The sequence below is a fragment of the Pongo abelii genome, chromosome 7 (genome assembly GCF_028885655.2).
Source record: "Pongo abelii isolate AG06213 chromosome 7, NHGRI_mPonAbe1-v2.0_pri, whole genome shotgun sequence".
Taxonomy (NCBI): Eukaryota; Metazoa; Chordata; class Mammalia; order Primates; family Hominidae; genus Pongo; species Pongo abelii.
Window position 1 is genome coordinate 112,207,609 of NC_071992.2, and position 26,553 is coordinate 112,234,161.

Sequence of the window (26,553 nt, forward strand, 5' to 3'; positions counted from 1 at the left end):
ATTTAATAGTGCTGTTTGAAGTTATAAGTTATTTTCAGCTATTTGGACACATCTGAATTCTTCCTATTTCAAATGATCTATGATAGGTAGTAAGCAGTTTTATTTCCTTCTTGAGAGCCTTTTGGGAGCATGGAGCCCTTTGATAATCCGATGAGACCTATAGATAGACCCATTCCCTATGTGTGCATCCATGGACATTCACCATGCACAGTTCTGCATATAGTGTCCAGGGCTTCACAGACCTTGAGGTCCAACCGAGAACTCCAGATTGAGAATCCCTACACCACAGATTCTTTCTGTCCTAATGTAATTATTCAAGAGGATCATAATTATTAAAAAGTGTAGTGGGGGGCATTTGTGGTGAAAATTGGTAAAAAAAATGGGTGGTACATACGTGCAAACTGAAGGCAATTCTCGTATCAACTTGCCTAAAAAATGTGCATTCCCTGGGCCCTAGGTTGCACAATTATGGGCTGGCCACATACCACCCAGGCCTCACTTGAACTCCCTGAGGCCTGGAGAGGGGTGCCCGTTGGAAGGCCTGGCACTATAGTGCTTGCAGTGGATTTCATTCCAACCACAGACATGCTCTTCTCTGGAGTGGCTCACTGGAGATTAGTGCTGAGCCAAGTTTGGATGGACGCTGTGATACAAGGTCATTTGTATCACGGTCTCTAAATGTCCCACATAAACATTCTAATTCCGATGGGTTCAAGAGAAAGAGAAACCACAAAACCCCTCGTGATCGTTTCTGAAATCTCTCTAAAATGTATTGGACAGGCTTTTGCCTTCTAAAAGTGCATTGTTAACATTTCTTTTTAAAATGACACATAGTGATTATTAGGATAGCAATTATGAGATGATAGGACAATAAAATAATGCCTACACGGGGTAATGTGGAGTGTAAGTCTCAAAAAAGTGGCCCTGGGCCGCCTCTTGAACCTTATATCGGTAGTACTGTCCACACCCAGCCTTGCCCTCCTCCAGTCCACTTAGTTGGCTTTTTAAAATGTTACCTAGATCATCTTATTTCCCCACTTAACTTACAATCATATCTGAAATTTTGGCCGTGGCCTTTAAGCCCTGACGGTCACTTCAGGGCTGCCTTGCTCCATTCCCCTCTCTGCCAGTGCTCTAGCCACATACGGGGTCCTAGACATTTCTCTTTTCGGAAACCAACCTGCACGCTGTTCTCTACCTGAATGTTGCGTGCAATCCTCACACCCACCCCACACACCCTTTGCCTCATGATCCTTCAAGTCTCAGTCTAAGTTAGCATCAGTTTCTCAGAGATGGTTTTCTTGACCCCCTCAATCTGAATTAGGACTGTGTATCAGACTGCCTCATCAAGGGAAATCCCAGATTATAAGAGGAGTCTTGACAGGCTGTGCTGCAATCTTAGTGTCTGGTTTTGGCAATGCCATTCGAGTCTAATGTGTATCGTGTGTGTCTGACTATTGGATCTCTTCTAAATTTCAGCATGTTTTTTTTTCTCTCAGGACTCAGTGTGCTCTACTTCCTGTTCCTGGTATTCCTACTCTTCCTGAATTTCGAGCAGGTTAAATCTCTAATGTATTGGCTAGATCCAAATCTTCGATACGCCACAAGGGAAGCAGATGTCATGGTATGTACTTGTCAGTGGCCTCTTGGAGAAACTGGTAGATTCTTTCTTGGGTGTAAGAGGTAGTAGACTTGACATTTTAAATTGTTCCTTCTCTGTATTTCCTGTGTAGTTACCTAAAAACCAGGTCTCTGGGAGGGTTGTTGAGTTGCATGGTTGTCCACAGGTGATAGAGTCCAGGGAAAGGAAATCCTCTCATTACGCAAAGGGGTCTGTGAGGAAGAACACACACATTATTATCAGACAGCCTTGGGTGTGAATTCTGCCTCTGTTACTTGGTAGTTGTGGGACTTTGGGCAAAGTACTTGTTAGATTATTCCATTTTTTTGTAAGTTGACGTAGTAATACTTATTGGGGGTTATTGTGAAGTGAACAAAGTAGCATTATCTGTGAGGCCTACTGCGAGGTCTGCCATGGTACCCCCAACACCCCATGTTGTTGGGCCATGCCCTAGGTCATGGTGGCTGCCCCTGCACCCGTCAGCATCACCCTCAGCACCTGCACTCTCTGACCCTGATGCCTTGCTCCTGCTCCACTGCTTGCCACAGAGAGGCCAGTTGTAATGAATTAGTTTATTTCATTTGTTACTATTATTTTTATTAAACCATACAAAAAAATTTTATTCTTGGCTAAAACGACTCTATTTTGGCTTTTACCGAGGAGACTAATTATATGGGAAAAACCAGCTGTTTTTCTCTTCACTGACGGTAAATACTTCTGTGACCAGATGTGTGGGTTTTTCCCACACTAACCAGTTCTCTTAACTTTCCTGACACCTGGAGTTAGCGTCAGATCCCACTAGTTAAGGGCCCAGTCCTATAAGACTGCCCACATTTCAGATGCCACTCGCAAGTCCAGGCTGTCACCTGTGCTTCTGACCAATCAGCTACAAATCAGGGGTTCCCACAATATCCTCCTTGTGCACGATCATTTGCTATGATGGCTCATAGAACTCAGGGAAGTATTTAAGTTTGCCAGCTTATTGTAAAGGATATGATAAAGGATACAGGTGAACGGCCAGATGGAGAGGTACCTAGGGCGAGGTCCAGCAGAGTCCTGAGGGCAGAAGCTTCTGTCTCTGTGGTGTTGGGGTACACCACCCTCCCAGCATGTGGATGTGTTCACTAACCTGGAAATTCTGAACCCCAGAGTTCAGAGATTTTTATGGAGACTATCACATAGGCATGATTTTTTTTTTTGAGACAAAGTCTCACTCTGTTGCCTAGGCTGGAGTGCAGTGGCACAATCTCGGCTCACTGCAGCCTCCGTCTCCCAGGTTCAAGCGATTATCCTGCTTCAGCCTCCCGAATAGCTAGGATTACAGGCACCTGCCACTACACCTGGCTAACTTTTGTATTTTTAGTAGAGACGGTGGTCTCACCATGTTGGCCAGGCTGCTCACGAACTCCTGACCTCAAATGATCTGCCTGCCTCGGCCTCCCAGAGTGCTGGGATTATAGGTATGAGCCACCAGGCTTGGCTTTTTTTTTTTTTTTTTTTTTTGACATGGCGCCTCACTCTGTCACCCAGGCTGGAGCACAGTGGCATGATCTCAGCTCACTGCAACCTTGGCCTCCCAGGTTCAAGTGATTCTCCTGCTTTAGCCTCCTGAGGAACTGGGATTATAGGCATGCACCACCACACTCAGCTAATTTTGTATTTTTAGTAGAGACAGGGTTTTAACATGTTGGCCAGGCTGATCTCAAACTCCTGACCTCAAGTGATCCACCCATCTCAGCCTTCCAAAGTGCTGGAATTACAGGTGTGAGCCACCACACCCGGCCCATGATCAATTTTTTTTTTTTTTTTCCAAGACGGAGTCTCGCTCTGTCGCCCAGGCTGGAATGTAGTGGCACAATCTCGGCTCACTGTAACCTCCACCTCCCTGGTTCAAGCAATGCTCCTGCCTCAGCCTCCCAAATAGCTGGGACTACAGGCACCTGCCACTACGCCTGGCTAATTTTTGTATTTTTAGTAGAGATGGGGTTTCACCATGTTGGCCAGACTAGTCTCAAACTCCTGACCTCAGGTGATTTGCCCTCCCAAAGTGCTGGGATTACAGGTGTGAACTACTGCTCCCAGCCCTCCATGATTTTTAACTCAATCTCCAGTCTTGCTCTCCTTCCCGGAGGATGGAAGGTGGGACTGAAAGTTCTAGGCTTCTAATCATGGTTTGGTCTTTCTGATGACCAGCCCCAACCCAGGAACTTACCAAGTCACCTCATTAGAACAAAAGATGCTCCTATCACCCAGGAAACTCCAAGGAATTAGGAGCTCTGTGTCAGCAACTGGGGTCAAAGAACAGATATTAGAACAAAAGATGCACCTGGCACCCCTATTGGTCAGGAAATTGTAAGGGTTTCAGGAGCTTTGAGCCAGGAACTGGGGAGAAGGACCAAACTATGTATTTATTATGACTCACAATATCACACTATTTTATATTATAATGTGTTCTTTTCCAGTGTTTTTTAATCCCAACATTTGGTACAGGTTAATTCTTTTCTGAAAAGGAGAACAGGAATTTGGGCCATAGATGGGTTTGCTTTGACAAACAAGAAGTAACACAAAGGGACTTCATAAAAGGTCCAAGAAATAATCATTCCCCCATAGTGACATTGGTCAAATCCTTCTTAGAGTGGTATTTAAAGATTGTTATCTGTAAATTTTTTAAGGGATATGCTTAAAGCAAAAATAAGAATGCCAGAAATTATTTATCAGTCTCGGGGGAGAAAGTCTGTTTTGGAATTTTTTTACTCTAAGGGAGAGAATGACGGAGGTTGACTTCTTAGCCTATGATGATGATGATAATGCAGATGACGGTTATGAGGATAATGGCAGTTATTTATTATGAATTGTCTATGTCAGACACTGTGCAGGGCACTTTATATTCTACATAAGCCTCATGCATGCATGCTAGACGTTCATATCACCATTTTACAGAGGAGGAGATGGAAGCTTAAAATACAGTATCTCACTGAAAACACAAGCCGATGGATCTCTCTGGCGTCAAAACCTGTACTTTTCATTTGGAGTGTGCTTTCAGTATATAGTTATAAAAATAAGTGCTTTGATGCTCAGAGGAGCCTTAGGAAATAGAAATTGGGAGAAAGATATCCGAAGTGTAATATTTTCCCAGACATCTTTCTTGCATTTTTGAGCAAAAGTGGTCACATTGCAAAGTAAACTGACTTGCAGGTGGATGTGCTCCAGTTCTCACAGCCAGTAGGAGGAAATTGAATCGAATAATAATGCTCTTCACACCTGGCTTTCTTAAGAATTTGACATCACAGGGACATCCAGATGTCAAAGTTACAGCCCCCAAGTAGCCGAACCTGGCTTTTGAACTCTGGTTTTCAAGTATTGGCTAAATCTTTCTTGCCAAAGTAAAGCACGAGGCTGTGTTCAGCCTGTAGAGTTCTAACTGGTGCTAAAACAGCCTCATCTTCTCCATCTCTAATCCCATCCCTTTATACTTCTTTAAAGTTGTCTTTTGCAATTCTAAGGACCTATTCATTAGTGGTTCCTTTATGCAAGACAGGTCTATAATTCCTGGCTTCCCAGAGTCCCTACTCTCTCCACTCCTTCATGCTGCTACCCATTCCTAATCTTGATAGACCATGGTCTATGCCTGGTATCATACATTGAGACTCAGACTTCATTTTCCCTTAGAATTAATATTATAAATTAATATTATAAAATATTATATAATATAAATATTATAAATAGTCATAAAATATATACTATAAATATTTATAAAATATTATATATTATAAATATAAATATTTATAAAATATATATTATAATATAAATATTTATAAAATATTATAAATCCCTTAGAATTAATATTATAATATTATAAATATTATAAATTGGATCACTGAAATCCCATTAGAGGCAGTTTTTTGTGTAATTGAAAAGTTGCTGCATTTTAAAATATTGATTCTATTCAAAAATATGTCTTTAAGCTTCAGACAAGTTTGTAGACTGGGTTGTCTTGAAGCAGCAGTCTTTGGCTAATTAATGCTGACCCAGCTTTTCTTCTGCATAAGACACCATCCCATGCTGGTGGGAGTGGGGGAGAGGGTGGACGTGCTCCCTGTCCTCTTGGAGCTTAGAGTCTACCAGAAGGCAAATTAAACAAATAATTGTTGGCTATTGAACCCTAAGACAATTTCAACAGCTTTTTAGAATTTTATTATGAAAAATTTTAAACCTATGCAAGAGTAGAGAGAATCTATAACCTCATGTACCCATCACCCAGTGTCAATATTATCGACACAGGCCCAAACTTGTTTCATCTTTTCATCCCACATCCTGGATTATTTTGAAACAGTTCTCAGAAATTAAACCTAAAATAGATGGGCTTTTCTTTTCTTTTTTTTTTTTAGCATAACCACTGAACAGTGAACAGTACGCAGTGAGTGTTCACATTTCTGCAGTCGCTTCGTAAATGTTCTGTACAGTTGATTTATTCAAAATAGGATCCAGACAAGGTTTACACATTGCATTTGATGTGTCTTTTAAATCTCTTTTCATCTGTAATTCCCCTCATCATGTCCTGAAAATTTATTTGTCAAAGAAACCACATTGCTTATTCTATAGGGTTTTTCACATCTGGATTTTGCAGCTGCATTTGCAGAATCATCATTTAACATGTTCTTTTTGTCCCCCTATATCTTCTCTAAAGTAGAACTCAGATGTAGGGGCTGGATGAGATTCTAGATTCCAGATCGGTTTTTATAGTGGGACTGCTTCATAGCTGGTGCTGCGTATCACACTAGGAGGCACACAGTGTCTGGTGGTCTCGCTTTTTATAATGTTAAGATTGGTCATGGCTTTGTGAGGTCAACATCAATTTTAAGATGCACCATCAATTATAGGTATGACTTTTTGGAGGAGAAAAAAAGAAACCTTGGGCTGGGCATGGTGGCTCATGCCTGTAATCACAGCATTTTGGGAGGCCATGGTGGGTGGATCAAGAGGTCAGGAGTTTGAGACCAGCCTGGTGTTTGAGACCATGTTTGAGGCCGACATGGTGAAACCCTGTCTCTACTAAAAATACGAAAATTAGCTGGGCGTGGTGGCACGCAACTGTAATCCCAGCTACTCGGGAGGCTGAGACAGGAGAATCATTTGAACCTGGGAGGCGGAGGTTGCAGTGAGCTGAGATGGTGCCACTGCACTCCAGCCTAGGCAACGCTGTCTCAAAAAAAAAAAAAAAAAAAGAAACCTTATATTTAAAGTGCTATACATTGTAATATATTGAAATAGTCACCCTAATTCTCAAAACAATACAGTGTGAAAAAGGCATGTCATAGATTCAAGGAAGCACGATCGTTACAAAGGGCACAGTCTGTGTAGAGGCCCTGATTGGGGGTGTGGGGAGCTGGGACCAGTCTGGTACGGAAGAAGTGTGGGGATCATGAGGCAGAGGGCCCTGCCTGAGCTAAGAGGCTGCCAGGGCTGAGCCAGCTGGGACAAGGAGTTTGAGTGTTATTCTAAGTGAATGAAAAGGCCATGGAAGGTTTATAAGCAGAGGAGCTACATGACCTGTGTTGATGTTTTAGGAGGTCAATCAATAAATACCTCCATTTCTAGTTGAGTTTGGAAACAGAAACAAGAGTTCAAAATCTCAGCTGATTTCTTCCTGTAAAAGCTCAGTGGAGCAGATTGCTTTAGACCTGGGCTGAATTAAGCAAGCCTATCTTCCCCTAGCCCATTAGACAACCACAAGCTGCTTCTACAAAGCAGGGCCTGACCCACAAAAATTGCTGCATGGCTGGGGGAGCTGATGAGAACCTGTGCTGTCTGTAGGCAAATAATTTCCAAAGAGGACCCAAAAGAGGTTGGATCTCTTTCTTCTTCCAAAGTCAGCAACTGCCCCAGAGAGGAGTGAAAAGATAGTTGGGCTGGAGACCTGGCGTGTGTAGTAGTGGAGATCCTTCTACATTGGGACGGGCATGTTACCCAGCCCCTTTCTCCCCACCCTCCTGCCCCAGACACCCTTACACACATGCATGCACATTCTGTGATCTGATTATGATTTTCAAGATCTCTGTAGTCTTAAGCTGAATGTGAACACCTAGGTGCTTATTATAGCATCATCTATACTTTGTTATGTGCCTGACACATTCCACAGTTTCGAAAGCTATTATTACGGAAGTCTAAGCAAGAAATAATAGTGGCAGCGAGAAGCGTAAAAGAACAACCTGGGGAGGTAAAGTGAATAGGACTTGGTATTTGGTTAGGTGTCCAGCAAGCAAGGCAGAGGGTAAGGCCACCAAGATCAGCCTAGGACCAGTTGGGAGGTCAGCAGAATCTGTCTTTACCCATCTTTTGCTCACAGGCATGCACCTGTCCACTTGACCCCCTTTCCAGGCTTTAGCTCTATGCTGTCTTCAGTTAAAGCCTGTTCCTCCTGATTCCCAGGGTTCTGCCTGCATGCAGCTCTCTGGCTGCTTTAAACTGCAGTGCCCTGTGGCCCTTCCAGGACAAGGACCTCAGGTCTTATGAAGGGGATAATTGGCAAATCTGTTCATTACTAACTATACTGCAAATAGACGGATTGGTCTTTATGATTTTTAAAATGCCTTCCCACATGTCAAAGCATAGAGATACTTAATAGAGTATAAAGTCCTCCAGAGTTATCTGCAAGCTGTGATTACTTTAAGAGCAGCCTTCTAAAAACAGATTTTACCCCTTCCTTATCTAACTCTACGCAGTGTATTCCAGAATAAAGAAGAGGGTGGGGTGGTTGAGACATTTGAGGTTGACTGGATGTGGCCCTGCTCCTTAACCTAATATACAACCTGCTTCAGCCTAAGGGCATTTCCCTCTGTCAGCCTGCAATTCTCTGTGACAAGAACGTGCTGTTCCAGAGTCCGGGAACGAGACTTTTCATCTTATTGCAGGGCAGTTTGTTTTTTTTAAAGCCTTATCTTGACTTATCCCTATTGAATTTTATCCTCTTTTCTCCAGATTTCCCATTTACACAGCATAATCTCACATCATACTGCTTCTCAAAAAATAGAATTCTTAAAAATGTTTGTTCAGCTTTGCAAGTTGAAATGCATTTTATCTGAGAAGGAAATCTGATGTGTGGTGGGTTTCAGAAGAGACAGGGAAGCTCTTTTGCTCTCAGAAAGTATCATTTCTGGAATTTAAAACTATTATAGTTTATAGGAATTTTTTTCAGCTGGCTGATTACAGGGGGTGAATATTTGCCAACTCTTACTACTGCCTGTCAAATTAATTTTGGGAAGAAAGGATGTGAAATGTAGAGATTCCCAATAAATGTTATATTATCATATTGTCATGCAGTCATATGATAAGATATTAAATTACTTAGAAATATGTATAATCAAAAAACAAAGATATTAGAAATGGAACCAACATTCTGAAAAGCTTTGTAATTTTTAATATTTAAATTATGTAGTATCTGATATATTTTTGGGGAGGGGAGTTCTCTTTTAATTACTGAAGTTGGGTGCTTTTCTTCTTTTTTCTAGCATAACTATTTAAGGCTTTACATTTTCCTCTAAAGTTCAATTTTTACATGGTGTATTTTCATTATCATTATGACACGTTAAAAAAAATTCCTATTATGATTTCTTCTTTAATCCATGATATTTAGAAATGTGTGTTTAAATTTCCAAATCTATTGGGAATCTTTTATTTGTGCTTTAGTTACTGGCTTTAATATCGTTGCCCTGTGGTCCGATGACATGATCTATGTGATACCACTTCTTTAGGATATGTTAAGCCTTCGTAAAATTATTTTGCTTCTCATTTTAATGCAGCTTTTGCAATTCAGAGCAAAGCAGTTTTGATTTATAAACTCAAATACTTGTCTATTTTCCCTCAAGACCCTTAAGTTATTAAAACTTTCTCATTTTTTACTGAGTAGGACTTATTAGTTGTCAAGTTCATATCTGTTCTTTTCATTTACCGGCAGAATCCTGGAAGCAAGTTGATTTCTAGAATTTCACTAATTATTCTCTTTTTTTATTTTAAATAGGAGTATGCTGTGAACTGCCATGTGATCACCTGGGAGAGGATTATCAGCCACTTTGATATTTTTGCATTTGGACATTTCTGGGGCTGGGCCATGAAGGCCTTGCTGATCCGTAGTTACGGTCTCTGCTGGACAATCAGTATTACCTGGGAGCTGACTGAGGTAAGAAGGAGGGCATTGGGGGTTCCCCAGACTGTGCCGTGTGTGTAGTTTATATATAGGAAAAAGTATGTCAGTTAATAGTCAGTTAATCCATTCTCCAGCTCATGTGGTACAAAACAGAAGAATATTTTATACTTCTGTTTAAAAAACAAGCAAATATTTAAAAAACCTCCTTGTTAACTTAATAAAGTGTACCTCTGTCCTGCAAGTCTTAAAGAGAAACAAATGAAATAAAGCTAAAGAAAGAAGTTAAAATTCCAAGTAAGACGAATAAATGGGAATGAGGAGATCTGCTTAGAATTCAATAGGTCAGTTGACCTACTAACTAGCTTCCAGTTTGAGATAATAGAATTGTGTGTTCAAGTACTATAAGAGCATCCAGGGTATTTGGTAGCTGCAAAATGGATTCCAAATGTTAGCTCTAATATGTCAGGAATCAAAAGTTTGTTGCATTTACTTAATAAAAGAGTTATAGTCTTGAAAAACTATTAGCAAAATGAAATTTTGGGAACTAACTCATTATTGTTCTATCATTATGAATCATTCCCAGTGAGCAGAATTTGGCCACATACGCAGTATACTTCTCCATGCTCATCATTGTCCTGACCCTAACTTAGAGACATGTGCCAACTAGATGTGGCTTCCGTTAATGTGCCTGTCACTGTTCTGGAGGCCAGAAGTCCGAGATCAAAGCGTCGGCAGGACTGGTTCCCGCTGGGGCCTTTCGGAGCATTTTTTCCAGGCTCCTTCTCTATCTTTGTGATTTGCTGGCAGTCGTGGTCCCTGGGCTTGTTGATGCATGACCCCTTCCTGGTCACGTGGCATTCTCCCTGTGCGTGTCTGAGCCTTCATGGTGTTCTTTTTTTGTTTTGTTTTGTTTTTTTTTTGAGATGGAGTCTCGCTCTCGCCCAGGCTGGAGTGCAGTGGCGTGATCTTGGCTCACTGCAAGCTCCGCCTCCTGGGTTCACGCCATTCTTCTGCCTCAGCCTCCCGAGTAGCTGGAACTACAGGCGTGTGCCACCACGCCCAGCTAATTTTTAGTATTTTTAGTAGAGACAGGTTTTCACCATGTTAGCCAGGATGGTCTCAATCTCCTGTCCTCGTGATCTGCCCACCTCAGCCTCCCAAAGTGCTGGGATTACAGGCGTGAGCCACTGTGCCCAGCCCCATGTGTTCTTTTTCATAAGGACACAAGAGCATTCCCTTTTATAAGGACACAAGTCATATTGGATTAGCAGCTCACTGTACTGCCTATGACCTCATCTTAACAAAGTACCTCTCCAATGACTCTATCTCCAAATAAGCTCAAATTCTGAGGTATTGGAGGTTAGGGCTTCAACATAGGAGTTTTGAGAGGACACAATTCAACCGATCCATAATAGTGCCCAACACTTTACATATGCCTTCTAAGTCCTCACAACAAACCGGGAAAGGCGGTGCATACAGGTTCCCACTGTACAGATAGGGGAGCCGGAGCGCACAGCCTTGCTTCTTTAGGTGAGCTAGGATTGGATTCCAGATGTGAAGCCCACGTTCCTGCCCTTATACCGCATTCCACCTCTGAATTCCATGTGTCTTTGGAACCCGGCCGCTGCATAGGCTTGTGTCAGGCACCTGGCCCTTGTCAGCCTCGCTTGCTTCCCCCTTGCACTGCAGACTGGGCATCTGCTGTACCTTCTTTCCCTGCTTCCCAGTGCCTGTGGTCGCCAGGTCCTGTAGAGTTCTGTAGAGTCTTCTAAGCACCCAATCGTCCATTGACGTCTCTTCAGACCTCTGCTCCCACTTGTCTCTAATCCATGGTCATCTCCGTCAGAATTGCTTGTCTCTTCACTATTTATTGCCAAATGATCCTCTTTAGACCCCACCAGACCAAGGCTCTTCCCTACTCAGAGCTCTTTAGTGTTTGTCCATTACTCTGTTTTTTTTTGAGACGGAGTCTTGCTTTGTCGCCCAGGCTGGAATGCAGTGGTGTGATCTTGGCCCACTGCAACCTCCACCTCCCAGGCTCAAGCGATTCTCTTGCCTCAGCCTCCCAAGTAGCTGAGATTACAGGCATGTGCCACCACATCCAGCTAACTTTTTATTTTTAGTAGAGATGGGGTTTCTCTATGTTGGCCAGGCTGGTGTCTAACTCCTGACCTCAGGTGATCCACCTGCCTCAGCCTCCCAAAGTGCTGGGATTACAGGCGTGAACCACCGTACCAGGCCTCCATTACTCTTAAAATAGAATCCAAACTTCCAACCCTGCCTACGAGGCTCCAGGTTCACCAGCCCCTGCCTGCAGCCTCAGCCTCATCATGCCTCATTTTTGCCCTCGGTGCTGCAGCCGCCTCTGCTGTCTTCCCCACCACAGAGTCCTCCCTGCTGCTCTTCCCTCTCTTCTCTCCCTTCACCTGCTAACAAGCTGTCTCCAGAGCTCAGCTCTGGAAGGCTTTCCCTGCCCCTCCAGTAACTGTGCTCCATCTTCATACAGCTGGAAATAGAACACCTCGCCACTCTCCTTTGAAATGCTCCTCATTTCATCAAATGAATGTTAGACACTCAATAAGTGTCTCTTCTGGTAATCCTTGTGCCTCAAGAGGGCAGGGCCCATGCCTGTGTATTCCCAGATCCAAGGACTTTGCCTTATACACGGCAGATGCTCCACAAATCTGTAGTGAATGAAGGAATGCAGCCCCCTCCTCCTTGGGCTTGGGTCTATCAGGGGCCCATCTCACCCCCAGAACCTGGTACCTTCCGGGAAAGTTCCTTAGGCTGGAGGATGTCCTCCACATCCCATTTTCTCTTGCATAGTTTTCTTTCAGCAAATATGTGTCATTGACTTCTGCTGAAGTTTCTCCCTTCCCTCTCTAAGGGCGAGAGTTAAGGTTCCATCTCATGGTTTGGAACCTGGGAATACACTTCAAGGGTAGTACCAGGCCCCCGGGGTTAAGAATGCAGCCACAAGCCATCACATGCAGCAGCTACTCTGTAGCTTCTTGACAGCAGGTTCATTAAGAACAAAAAATTCCTCATATTTATAATTTGTTTATAGCTTACAGAATGCTTTCATGAATACTGTTTTATCTTTGCAGTATTTATTATATTACTTCAAAGGTTTGTAATTATAGGCTTGTCTCTTTCCAGAGAACTCCCAGGCATTGTCTTAGTAATTTCACCTTCTTACATTGGGCCTTCACACGGCAGGGCATGCTGTTCTGAACACAGCAGATATGCCCTTTGTTTTGGACAAATTGATTTCCAGAGAACTTCTGTTCCACCCTTGATCTTACTGTTTCCCCTTCCTGGAATGCCCGTGTCTTCATCTCCATCTCATGAAATCAGTCATTCTTATCCTTAGTGTTCCCCCTCCAATATGTCTTTCTTGCAGAAGCCCTCTCCAGGAAAGTTCCAGAGGCCAAAGGAACCTTCAGCCTCAGTCAGAATGGATGTTTTTTTCCACCATACTCCATTTATGTCACCGTTGTAACACTTTCCTCAGTCTACCTTATTTTGTGGTTCTGATTATCTGGATAAACATCTGATCCCAGCACTTTGGGAGGCCGAGGCAGGCAGATCATGAGGTCAGGAGTTCCAGACCAGCCTGGCCAACATGGTGAAACTCCGGCTCAACTGAAAATGCAAAAATTAGCCGGGCATGGTGGTGTGTGCCTATAATCCCAGCTACTTGGGAGGCTGAGGCAGGAGAATTGCTTGAACCCGGGAGGCAGAGGTTGCAGTGAGCCGAGATCGCACCACTGCATTCTAGCCTGGGCAACAGAGCAAGACTCTGTCTCAGAAAAAAAAATAAAAATAAAAAAATACAACATCTGACACCTCTCCTTGAAATCAAGACCCTTGACTTCCTTTTCTCTCACCACCTTGCACATCATGGGCACTTAATAAAAGATTGTCATTATTGTGAAACAGTTGGTGTGAGATTTCCTATTAAGCTGTCATGCTTCCTACATCGTGTCATCAAGAGCTAACTGTTCTTTTACAACTTACTCACTGTTTTACCTAAATATCTAGGGGATATTTTTGAAATGCACAACTTGAATTCTCAAGCTGCTAATTTTGAGAATTATGACAATGCTTTGTTGTCAGTGTTGGAAACTTTTCTCCTTTTCCCCTCCCAGATCCTTGTCATGTTGTCATTAGCCAAGGTAATTAATTGGTAGTATTTTTCAAGAGAGACCATCCTTTCTTTAAAAGCCCTGTGTCAAAAAGAGAAGAGCTGTTTGGATATGTGCTGTTTGTTTGCAAACCATCTGCAATATAAAAAACAAGAAACAGATTGCAGAACCTGTTACTGTTGGTTATTTTCTATACTTTAGGAAAAAATGAAATGTCAAACAACTTCTTCTAAAATAATGTATTGTTAAAAAGGAAATCTATCTATCTGCATGGTACCCCAGTTTTGTTTATTTTTCCAACCATGGGCTCTTGTGTTTCTCAGCTCTTCTTCATGCATCTCCTCCCCAATTTTGCCGAGTGCTGGTGGGATCAAGTCATTCTGGATATCCTGTTGTGCAATGGCGGTGGCATTTGGCTGGGCATGGTCGTTTGCCGGTTTTTAGAGATGAGGACTTACCACTGGGCAAGCTTCAAGTGAGTTGCCTTCTTTTTGGATATTAGTCACAGTTTTTCATGATATATATTTAATTGTTTTGGTAGGAATCCATTTTAGTATGGTCTTTGATGATAAGGAATAAATTCCCTGTTAATAACTGAAACTCATAAATGATTATAAACCCGATTTCAAACATTTGTCTAGAAAATGCTCAATCATTTATGATTTTCTCTTTCTCACCCTATGTATTCAGGGGGTCCTAACACCATCCTCCTAATTCAAAAGATTTCTCAAATCCACCCCCTCTTTTTTATCCTGACTGCCTCAGCCTTCATTCAGACTCCCATCCCTGGATCAATTCATCTCTGTTTCCAGTTAAGTCCTCCAGTCCTTCCCACACCATTGCTTGCGTGATCTTTTTAAGAACATCAGATTCACCATGTCATTTCCCTGTGATGGCTTCTCATGGTCTTTAGTCATGGTCAATACATCCATTGCCCCAGTAGGGAGATCCTTTCTCTACACCCTCCCAGGCAACCGAGAGTCTGTTTGTGCACACACTCCCCTCTCTTCACCTGAGATTTGGCCTGTGTACCCATAGGCCAGCCTGATCATCCTTATCTTTGCTGACTCAGCTCACTTGCCACCCAGGAAGTTCTCTGACTGGTTTTAAGTTGCATGCCCCACTATGCTTCCAGTAGAGGACAGTCATACCGCCGGCATTGCTTTATCCTGCGTTGTTAAACTTGCTTCTCATTTTGCTGCAAGAATCATGCCATTGATAAGGAAGAATAATTGTACTGATAATGAAAGTTGTGGTTGCTTCAATTGTGTTTAAAACTTTGTTTACTCTATATAACAAAATAGCATTTTCCCACATCATTAAATATTCTTGTAAAACATGATTTTAAAGGGCTTCTTTGTACTTCAACGTATGGATAAACCATGTAGTATTTAACCAGTTCCCCATTTTATGGTCCTTTAGTTGTTTCAAAGTTTTTGCTTTCATAAAGAAGACTGGAGTGATCATTCTTGGACATATATCTTAGTGTGCATCGTCTTTTTTTTGGTAAATAAATTCTTAGAAATAGAGTGTACCATTTATAATCTCACCTATAATATATATGTATATCTATTTCACTATTTCCTTGAACTGCATTTTTAAACCTTTGTCAAATTTATCACACATAAAATTGTGTGATACTGGATTTCTATCAATTTCTATTGGATTTACCCTCTTTTATTTGTGCTTTCTACAGATTAAGCTTATTAACACTTTGCCATAAATGTGACTTTATTTTCCATTTTGTCCCCCTCTTTTTTTTGTTTGTTTTTTTGAGATGGAGTCTCGCTCTGTCACCCAGGCTGTAGTGCAGTGGTGCAATCTCGGCTTACTGCAGCCTCCGCCTCCCGGGTTCAAGCAATTCTCCTGCCTCGGCCTCTCAAGTAACTGGGACTTCAGGCATGTGCCACCACGCCTGGCTAATTTTTGTTTTTAGTAGAGATGGGGTTTCACCATGTTGGCCAGGCTGGTCTTGAACTGACCTCAGGTGATCACCTGCCTCGGCATCTCAAAGTGCTGGGATTACAGGCGTGAGCCACTGCGCCCAGCCTGTCATCCCCTTTTAAACTAGTTTGTGGTGGATTTTTTATTTAAACATCAAAAATACTGTTAATCTTTTTGTTTAGGTAAATATTAACCAGTATTTTCTTCTAGTTCTTTTTTTTTTTTTTTTTTTTTTTTTGAGATGGAGTTTCACTCCTTTGTGCCCAGGCTGGAATGCAATGGCATGATCTCGGCTCACTGCAACCTCTGCCTCCCAGGTTCAAGCGATTTTCCCGCCTCAGCCCCCCGAGTAGCTGGGATTAGCCACCACGCCTGGCTAATTTATTTTTGTATTTTAGGAGAAACGGGGTTTCTCTGTGTTGGTCAGGCTGGTCTCGAGCTTCTGACCTCAGGTGATCCACCCGCCTTAGCCTCCGAAAGTTCTGGGATTACAGGCATGAGCACCGTGCCCAGCCTTTCTTCTAGTTCTTTAGTGGTTTTACTTGTTTTAAGTATTCAATCTGTCTCAAATTTATTTTGGTATATGACGTGAGGAGGAGATTTCACAATGTTTTTGCCATTAGTTAACCAGTTTTCCCCATCCCTTTTATTACTAAACCTTTCTTTGGTCACTAACTTGCAAGGACACTTTTTAATATATTTAATTTTAATTCTAATTTTTATGTATTTGTTTTTTTGAGACAGAGTCTTGCTCTGTCACCCAGGCTGGAGTGCAATGGTGCAATCTCAACTCACTGCAACCTCCACTTCCCGGGTTTAAGCAGTTCTCCTGTGTCAGCCTCCCCAGTGCCTGTAATCCCCAGGTGGGATTACAGGCATGTACCACCACACCCGGCTAATTTTTGTATTGTTAGTAGAGACAGGGTTTCTCCATGTTGGCCAGGCTAGTCTCGAACTCCCAACCTCAGGTGATCTGCCTTACTTGGCCTCCCAAAGTGCTGGGATTACAGGTATGAGCCACCATGCCCAGCCACTTTTTAATATATTTAAGGCAGCATTTAACCTAATAAAAATAGCAGCCATGCTTCAAGTATTGCTCCACGCAAGCTTCATAAGCAGTATCTCATTTGAGCCTTGAATCAGTCCTGAGGGTAGACACTATTATTCTCTTCATTTTAGGAATGATGTGATACTGAGGCTTAGGTTTAGTAATTTGCCTAAGGACACACAGCTAGCAAGCAGCTGAGTCTGAACTTGCACCAGGATGTCTGCTTTCCTTGTTGTTGTTGTTGTTGTTGTTTTTGAGACAGAGTCTCACTCTGTTGCCTAGGCTGGAGTGCAGTGGCACAATCTCGGCTCACTGCAACCTCTGTCTCCCAGGTTCAAGTGATTCTCCTGCCTCAGCCTCCCAAATAGCTGGGACTGCAGGCACCCGCCACCACACCTGGCTAATTTTTGTATTTTTACTAGAGACAGGGTTTCACCATGTTGGCCAGGCTGGTCTCAAACTCCTGACCTCAAGTGATCTGCCAGCCTCAGCCTCCCAAAGTGCTGGGATTAGAGGCGTGAGCCACCGCGCCTGGCCTCAGGATGTCTGCTTTCTTGAACACTATTACAATATACTTCCTTGTTTTCTTATGTTTATTCTTGAAATTTGACTTGAGAATCATTTTGTCAAGTTCCCACGACATAAGCCCAACTAATAAACAACAACAAAAAACCTATTGGTGTTTTTTTTTTAAAGTAATATTAAATGTATAAATGAATACAGATTAAGTTGAATTAACTTCTTTGCTGTATTAAGTATTCTGATTCTTGATCACGCTGCATCTCTCTTTATTCCCATTTTCTTCTCAGTCTTTCCATGCACTTTGCTATTTTTACAGTACAAGTCTTTTGTGGTTCTTGTTTATTTTTGGATAGTCTCTATTTTTTGCTGCCAGTGTGCCGCAGATCTTGCTGTGATGTTTGTTGGTGGATAGGTGGGTGGATGAAGGAACAGCCCTGGTTTCCTGTCACTCTCCCTGCTCCCACCCACTAGAACAGAAGGCCTGACTGGTTGGTGCTTGTGCCTCCAAGCACTTAGCACAATGTTGGAGACGTAAAAGTTCATGATATAAATATTTGTGGAATTAAAGACTCTTTACCAGTTATTAAATAGTATTTATTATACCTTGGGTTTTGGCTCTCCTGGACCGGTACAGGAAGGGCTGGAATCTGCACCCACTCCTCATGCTGTGTGTGCCAGCCACTTGCTGTCTCTGGGCCTTAATGTCTGCATTTGTAAACTGTAGGACTGTTTAGTTCTTTCCTGGGTGTGTAAAACTTTTAATTGAGTGATTTCGAGGATGCAAATGAAGAAAGGTTAAATATCACTGCTAATCAACCCAAAATATTTACTGCTCTGGGGAAGAAATAGGGTAAAGAAGTGATGTGGGTGATGCAAGAATATGGAGTGTGTGCAGTTTTACATGGGAGACAAGCAGTGGGAGAACAGTCTCCTTGCTGCCCTGTGCCTGTCATCAATGAGTTTCCCCATTGAGTGTGCTTCTGTCACCTGCTTTACCTGTATAGAGAGACCTTTGAGACACAATTCGAATAAAAAGCAGTCTCTTTGTCCTGAGCATTTATTATAAAAATCATCAGCGCACAGGATTTTTTTCTTGCGCTTTGTTTTCCCCCCTGCCTTGTCTCTGGATTTTCACTGGAGCCATTCTCTTCTTACAGGGACATTCATACCACCACTGGGAAGATCAAGAGAGCTGTACTGCAGTTCACTCCTGCTAGCTGGACCTACGTTCGATGGTTTGACCCCAAATCTTCTTTTCAGAGAGTAGCTGGAGTGTACCTTTTCATGATCATCTGGCAGGTATTTTTTCAGGTGCCCAGAAGTTGGGAGGAAAACAAAAACTAAAATAAAACTTTTTAGGAATTTAGAGTTAACGTTAGTTTACATTGCTTTTCAGCTCCATACTTTACAAGATACAATATTCTGCAGCTGGCATGTAGAATAATTAAACAAAGTGATATTATTATGCCTAAGGTCTTGCCTCATTGTGAAGACAGTTTTAAAATATGGATCTTTGAATTACAAATTAGAAACAGATTAGATTCCGTGAAATAATTTGTGTCTAGCATCCATCATCCAATGAGTTAGGCATTGGATTGCTTTTTAGAATGAACATTTTCAAGACCAAAAGAACAAATGAGAAGGCTTTTCTTACATTCCTAATTCAGTGTTTATTGGTTAAAATTGTTCCTCAGCTGTTACCACTTTGGGTAATCTGTAGGGTGCTAAATGAGTGCCGGGGAATTGGAGCCTTTTGCTGAGTCCTCCAGAGTGTTGTCCTCCGTGGAGAGAAGCTGTATTTCCAAGTGGCCCACTTCACGACGGAAGTGATTCCGACAGCCCAGGGTCTGGGCAAAAGATTATCAAGCATCTGTGTTTCTGAGAGACAGCAATTTTTTCTGATGCTCCTGGCCCCAGGTTGTTTCACAACTTTTGGGAAGTAGCCAAGGGAAACCAGCTTTTGCCTGAAGAGGATCTTTCAAAATCATCAGAAATTATGTTTTGGACACATAAACACAAAATACTCCCAACATAAGGAAAAAATTAGCAGATGTCACTTTTAGGACAGACGATCTTCCTTGTTCACACAGAGACAATGCCCGTCTCAATAAATGAAGTTTATGCATACAGAAGTGTATGTGAATAGTTAAGTAAGTAATCACTGTGGTTTGGAGAGGTCAGTATCTTTAAAAACAGGACTGTAGATGGATTGGGATTAAGCTTTGCCTTATCAGGCCCAATGTCATGGAAAGCAGAAGCTTTCTTTTATTACAAGGAGGAATGATTGGATGTGTCAAGGAGAGTAGTATAGTGCCGTTAGGATGGAACTACCTGGTGGTATGCGATGGAGCACACTGTTCCCATGAGTGTGAGCACTGCGCTGGGATCAGCTTTCCATATGTGATATTAATTAGAAGACTATTTTTTATTTTGTGTCCTTGAAGTCAGTGCTATGGGAAAACAACATGCATTTTGTGGAATTGTAATGAACCTGCCAGTCCATGTACTACTGTGTTCTCCTAGCACAGTGACCGTTCCATAATCTCCACCCCTTGCTTGCTACCTGGAGCTGGGCTCCAGGCAGAGAGCAGCCACGTCCCAGCCACAGGATATTTTGTGCTACTCAACATGATGAACTGCATGAGGATGCTAACCTCAGGGAAAAGTACTACTGCTCCCAGCTGAAACTTGGACCAACCGTTCACACCTACTTTTAAGGACTGCCTTTGGTAGAGGATCTGCTCTGTCCCAGGCGTGTGCTGCACGAATCCATTGTCATCTCTCAGATGTGTCTCCAGCTTCTTTTTTTGCATTTTTTTTTTTTTTGAGACGGAGTTTTACTCTGTCACCCAAGTTGGAGTGCAATGGCACGATCTCGGCCCACTGCAATCTGCAACCTCTGCCTTCCAGGTTCAAGCAATTCTCCTGTCTCAGCCTCCTGAGTAGCTGAGATTACAGGCGCCCACCACCACGCCTGTTTGTATTTTTAGTAGAGATGAGATTTCACCACATTGGCTAGGCTGGTCTCAAACAACTTACCTCAGGCGATCTGCCTGCCTCGGGCTCCCAAAGTGCTGAGGTTACAGGCATGAGCCACTGTGCGTGGCCTCAAGCCTCTTTTGATTGTTAAAGAGCTTACATATCTACATTTGGAATTCGGTTAGACCTGCCCTGATTTCTGTAAGGCAGCATAGGTGTTCTGTGGCACAGGTTTGCTTTCATGACTTCTGTATGCTCAAAGCATTTCTCTCCTGACTATCCCAGTGGATCACATGTGTGAGCTGAGTAACAATCATACAAACCAGGAAACATGACAAATAGCTGATATCCTGTGCCCCTATGTGCCCATCCACCACCCCTGCCACCTCTCCCTGGGCCTCCAGTTGCTCCCTGCCCATAATGTACTGGCTGTTAACTAGTTTGAATAGCAATCCTTGGAAGACCACATCTATTCTCTGAAAATGCTTTGAACATACCAATTATTTCTAATTGTAGCATGTCTATTTAAGGAATAGAGGATTTTGAATTAGCATGAGGTACCAGGTTGACGAATTTCTCCATCTTTTTCAGCTGACTGAGTTGAACACCTTCTTCTTGAAGCATATCTTTGTGTTCCAAGCCAGTCATCCGTTAAGTTGGGGTAGAATTCTCTTTATTGGTGGCATCACGGCCCCCACAGTGAGGTAATTCTGCACAAGCCCGACTGTCATATGAGAACATTAACTTGCTTTAGATTGTCCTGTTTAGCATAAGGAAAGTCACATAAACTGGCAGATTTTCCATGAAAATACCATTGTAAAGAATTATACATCCAGAATATGAAGAAAATGTTTTGTTTTCAGATGTCAGTAACATTAACCAGACATTTAAAAAGAGAAGCATTTGATCAACACCACACCCATAGTACTATCCATTATTATCAGATTCCTTTACAGTCTTGGACTGCTGATCTTTTTTTCTCCTATAACATCGTATTAGAAAAAAATAACAGCATAGTGATGCTGAGTTTTTTAAAAATGAGATTACTGGAAAAATGCAAACGTTTTTATGGTAGAACTGAAGTCATAAATGACATTATTTTTTGAATGAGACTTTTAGCTTTTTCAGACCCAATTAATTTAATTTCCTTTTAAAAAGGCCCTTCCTGTAGTCCTCCAGGACAACTGAGATAAGCTTGGGTGTTCCCACCATTATTCCCCTGGATTAATGTGGGGCCCTAGAGGTGAGGCTTATTCAGACACCATCCCTCAAGTAGACTGGGCCCAGTGCAGTTCAAAGCAAGCATTTTCATTTGTTTCATTTTTCCTATTTAGAAATGGCATTTGAGTTTTATAACTAATACGGAATACTGGCATTAATGAGTAGCAACACCAAAGATCTGCCAAAGGTACAAATATAATTTAAGCAGTTAAAAGAGTTAGCTTTTCAGAAGCTGTAAGATTGTTTATTTCATTATTTTTAATGTGCTCGCACACCCCATAAGCAGCGGGCCTCACTTGCCAAGGACAGTAGATCTACACCTTGGTCAAACATACCTTCCAGCCAGCACCTCTTCTTGTCATCATTCATTATTACCAAAAAAAAAAAAAAACAAAAAACTCCAGATCCTGGATTCAATAAATCAAGTAAGACATGTCCAAGTCCTGAGGAGTTAAGCCTAAAATTCCCATCTGTTCTTTTTGTTATGACCAAAATGGAAAAGAAGAGTGAGTAAGCCAGCAGCCCTTTGAAACTTCATAGATTAGTGGTCTATTGCAGTCATTATCTCATAAATCCTGTTTTTTCTTAATGGTTTAGAGTCCCCATTTAAAATGTAATTTAATTTGAGACTTTACAATTTTTTTCAGGAAAGATTCACCGCAGCTCTTTCATAAAATTAAGAGCAATCAATAAAGTCAGTACGAATGGAAAGAATTTTCTTCTTAGAACAAAATAGCAAATCATATATGATTTATCATGAAATTTCAGTACTAAACATTCCAAAATAAAAACTAGACACTAAAAATCCAATGTTTTGAACTTTTGAGAGATCCTCAAAATTTTACAATGCCCTATGGATTTCTCCACAACTCTCTTTGTTTAAAAAATCAGACACTTCCTGTGCCCTTACACTGTTTGAGGGAGTTCCCATGTAAGGAGTTTCTTTGACAAGTTACTCGGAAAGATGGATGTGCTGCTAAAGGATTTTAACACAGCCACCCCATTTAGCAAATGTTAGGTCCGAGAGGAGAGAAAGTTTAGAGGCTTCAGTGTAAATCATAACATCTCCAGCTTCTTCCTGTTTTATTAGACTTTCACACGAATCTGCTTTGAGAAGATACTTGAGTGAACATGCTTTTAATCTGATACTATAAAGTACAATATAAGGAAATGGGTCCAGTTAGAGGGTAAAGTAGCTAAAATGATCAAGACATATTAGGTCATGACAATATAAAGTTAGAGGAAAAGCTACATTCTTTATAATTAGAATATTTCACTCTGGTCTTTGGGGTGAGGAGACAGTAGTTTATGGATGAGCTTCAGGTATCTGTGAATCCTCTGAACTTTAATGCAAAGTGTTACGCCTTTCTTTCATCAGATCCTCAAAGAGTCAGTGACCCCAAAAAGATGATGAGTTCCTGGTTCAGATGCTACTGCTGAAGGGGTAGATTGAGTTTCAGGGGTACTTACAAGACTCCAAGCCATGCTGTCCCACACAGAGGCCACTCACCACGTGTGGCTATTGAGCACTAGGGATGTGGTCAGTCCACAGTGAAATGTGCCGTGCATGGAAACTGCACACCAGACTTTGAAGAGTTGGGGCCAAAACAGAATATAAAATACCTCATTATAATGTTTTAATATATTTGTTTAAATATTAGTTTAACATATTAATAAAATGGATTTTATATGTTCCTTTTTACTTTTTTAACACGTCTACTGGAGAATTTAAAATTGCATTTATGGCTTGCATTATATTTCTACCGGATGGTGCTGTTCTGAGCCTTTCAACACCATGTCATTGCCTGTTTTTTTCTGAACTTGTCAGTAACATTCCAAGTCATTGGCATTCAATGGCAGTGAGATATAGCTGGGTTCCCATTCCAGTTTCTGAAAGCCAAAAATCTGTATATTTTTGGCCTGGTTACAATCAGCAACCTTTGTCCTGGAGAGAACCAGAGGAGACAACCAATGGACAGTGCTGCTCACTCTCTGAAGTCACCTCCACGGAGCTAGACATGGAAACACCCACCTGGGGTTGCTTTGCAGCGCTGTGGAAGTCTTACCACTGAATCCAGACTGCCTTTGCCAATAATCTGGCTCTTTTCAGTGTTTTTTTTGTTTTGTTTTTTTGTTTTTTTGTTTTTAAGGCTAGTCAAGTGAAGCAGTGGGAGTGGAAAAGGAACAAAGAAATCTGTAAATGGTTGTGATCAGTTAGTTGTAAACACCCCGGCACTCAGACCAGACAAGAATCTGGCTCTTTAAATGATACTCCCCTCCCTCCAGCCTAACCCAAACACTGAATCTCTTACAGGAATGTTTTAACAGGCACTGGCTTTCTCTTCTCTTGAACAGAACTAGACCAGGCAGCCTGACATGGGACAAGGAGGGACATTTTTTACATTGTCAAAGTGATTTAATTATGTCCTGACTTGCTGGTCTTCCAGCAGCTCTCAATGAATTCCAACTTTGTTCTTTCAGACAGTACTATGCTTACCTCACCGACACACAGTGCAAGCGCGTAGGAACACAGTGCTGGGTGTTTGGGTGAGTAATCTGTTATTGTGGAGATTTAAAAACCACTTAAGCCCTCAATTTCTTTGGGTATTTCTTGACCCTGTGTTAAGAGCCTTTCAGTATAATTTTTCTACGAAGGCAGGTGGACAAGATTTTATATATATCTATATCTATATCTAGATATATCTTTTCATCTTTAATATTCCCTTTTCTGATTTAAGTTAAGAATAGTTACTTGGCAAATTATAAAACAAGAGTATAGAAATGGCTCTCTTATTTTGGCTGGGTGCAGTGGCTCACGTCTGTAATCCTATCACTTTGGGAGCCCAAGGCAGGCAGATCACTTGAGCCCAGGAATTCGAGACTAGCCTGGTCAACATGGCGAAACCCTGTCTCTACTAAAAGTACAAAAATTAGCTGGTTGAGGCTGAGGCAGGAGAATGCTTGAACCCGGGAGGCTGAGGTTTCAGTGAGCCAAGATCGCGCCACTGCACTGCACTCCAGCCCGGGCGATAGAGTGAGACTCCATGTCAGAAAAACAAACAAACAAAAAGAAATGGATCTCTATTTTTTTTGAGATGGAGTCTCACTCTGTCCCAGGCTGGAGTGCAGTGGCATGATCTCGGTTCACTGCAACCTCTGCCTTCTGGGCTCAAGTGATTCTCCTGCCTCAGCCTCCCGAGTAGCTGGGATTACAGGTGCGCACCACCACACCCTACTAATTTTTGTATTTTTAGTAGAGACGGAGTTTCATCGTGTTGGTCAGGCTGGTTTCTAACTCCTGACCTCATGATCTGACCCCCTCGGCCTCCCAAAGTGCTGGGATTACAGGCATGAGCCACTGCACCCGGCCTTGGCTCTCTTTTTTTTTTTTTTTTTAAATTAGGAAATCAGATGGTATTTCCCACAAACAACTGAGACTTTGTTTTATGAAATACACTAGAGAGAAAATGGATTGGTTGCATTCCTTCTGGATGTATCTTGAGTTTGGAATGCCATCCTGTCATGGGCTGACCCACATCCCATATTATTGTCACATCAAAAGGGCCCCTTGGAACAGCTGCTTGCTATATACTGAAGTATAATTTTATTGTTCCAAAGAGAACTAACATACAGCAGCATGGTCACAATGGTCTTGTTATAGATTCAAATGTTACATCTTTTTTTTTTTTTCTTTTTGAGACGGAGTGCTCTGTCACCAGGCTGGAGTAGTACAGTGGTGTGATCTCAGCTCACTGCAACCTCCGCCTCCCGGGTTCAAGCAATTCTCCTGCCTCAGCCTCCCGAGTAGCTGGGACTACAGGCGTGTGCCACCACACCCAGCTAATTTTTGTATTTTTAGTAGAGATGGGGTTTCACCATGTTGGCCAGGATGGTCTCGATCTTTTGAACCTCGTGATCTACCCACCTTCTGCCTCCCAAAGTGCTGGGATTACAGGTGTGAGCCACCATGCCCAGCCTCAAACGTTATATTTTAATTTATTATTTAACTGATGAGAAAGAGACCTTAGGTTATCTAGTTTAACCTCTTGCTGTTAAATGTGAGACCCTCTTGAATATCTCAGGTAAGTTGTTTTTCTACTTAACATCAGCAACAATTTACCATTCCATTTAGTGACTGAAGTTCCAGAGACATCCAGCAAATCTATACATGAAGTTCAATCCGCAAGGTGGCTTAGCTTCAAGACCTAATCAAGGTTCTAAATGGAGTGTGAGAGTATAAAGAAAAATTGAGGAAAACCCATTATAGAGAAGAAATTACTTTTCACAGATTTTTAAACAGTACATTCTTCCAATTAAAAAGTAATACATGCACAATGATAAAAATTCAGAAAAGGATCTAGAAGGAACTAAAGATCACCCAAAGAAGTCGACCATTTAGAGATAATTGTTCTTAATATTTTAATGTCATTCCTTTCCATTTTTCTGTGTATGTATGTATGTGTTTCCAGCTGTCATCTAGATTCTGAAGGATGACATAGTTTTAAAGGCTAAAAATGTTGATACTCAGGTTAGATTTAGGCAGGTTCCTCCCGACCCCTAGAAGACTAAGGGCCATTGTCATTTGTTTCTCATAAGTTCTGTGGTGTAAGCTGATTTTCTTACCCAAAGTGGTTGCAGCATAAAGGGTGATAAGATAGATTTAGTTTCCTTTGTTCATGATATAGCAGGAGAGAGAATTCACATATCTCCCAGATTTCTGACAGAGCAGAGGCGGCTCTCCCACTTCATGTGTGAGGGCCCTGTGTACTGGAAGAAGGGATGTGGGCCCCACCTTCTAAAGGATTGTCCAAGGAGGAAATGGTCTTTCCTGCATTTGAGCTCTTCTCTCCCACTCACACATTCTTTCCACGTGCATTTTGCTTTCATATTTAAAAGTCCTTAGCAAGGCCTTTTTTCCTTTTTTCTT

At 41.9% G+C, this 26,553-nt stretch overlaps 1 protein-coding gene across 1 annotated transcript in view; it reads left to right on the forward strand.

The window, feature by feature from the left end:
* PTDSS1 (phosphatidylserine synthase 1) overlaps window positions 1-26,553 on the forward strand; it is a 73,019-nt gene that overhangs the window by 23,690 nt on the left and 22,776 nt on the right. The window contains exons 4-9 of the mRNA XM_002819300.5: window positions 1,500-1,624; window positions 9,639-9,797; window positions 14,236-14,387; window positions 18,584-18,725; window positions 20,997-21,109; window positions 24,108-24,173. Of these exons, the coding sequence (XP_002819346.2) occupies window positions 1,500-1,624; window positions 9,639-9,797; window positions 14,236-14,387; window positions 18,584-18,725; window positions 20,997-21,109; window positions 24,108-24,173 (757 nt within the window). The remainder of the gene's footprint in view (window positions 1-1,499; window positions 1,625-9,638; window positions 9,798-14,235; window positions 14,388-18,583; window positions 18,726-20,996; window positions 21,110-24,107; window positions 24,174-26,553) is intronic.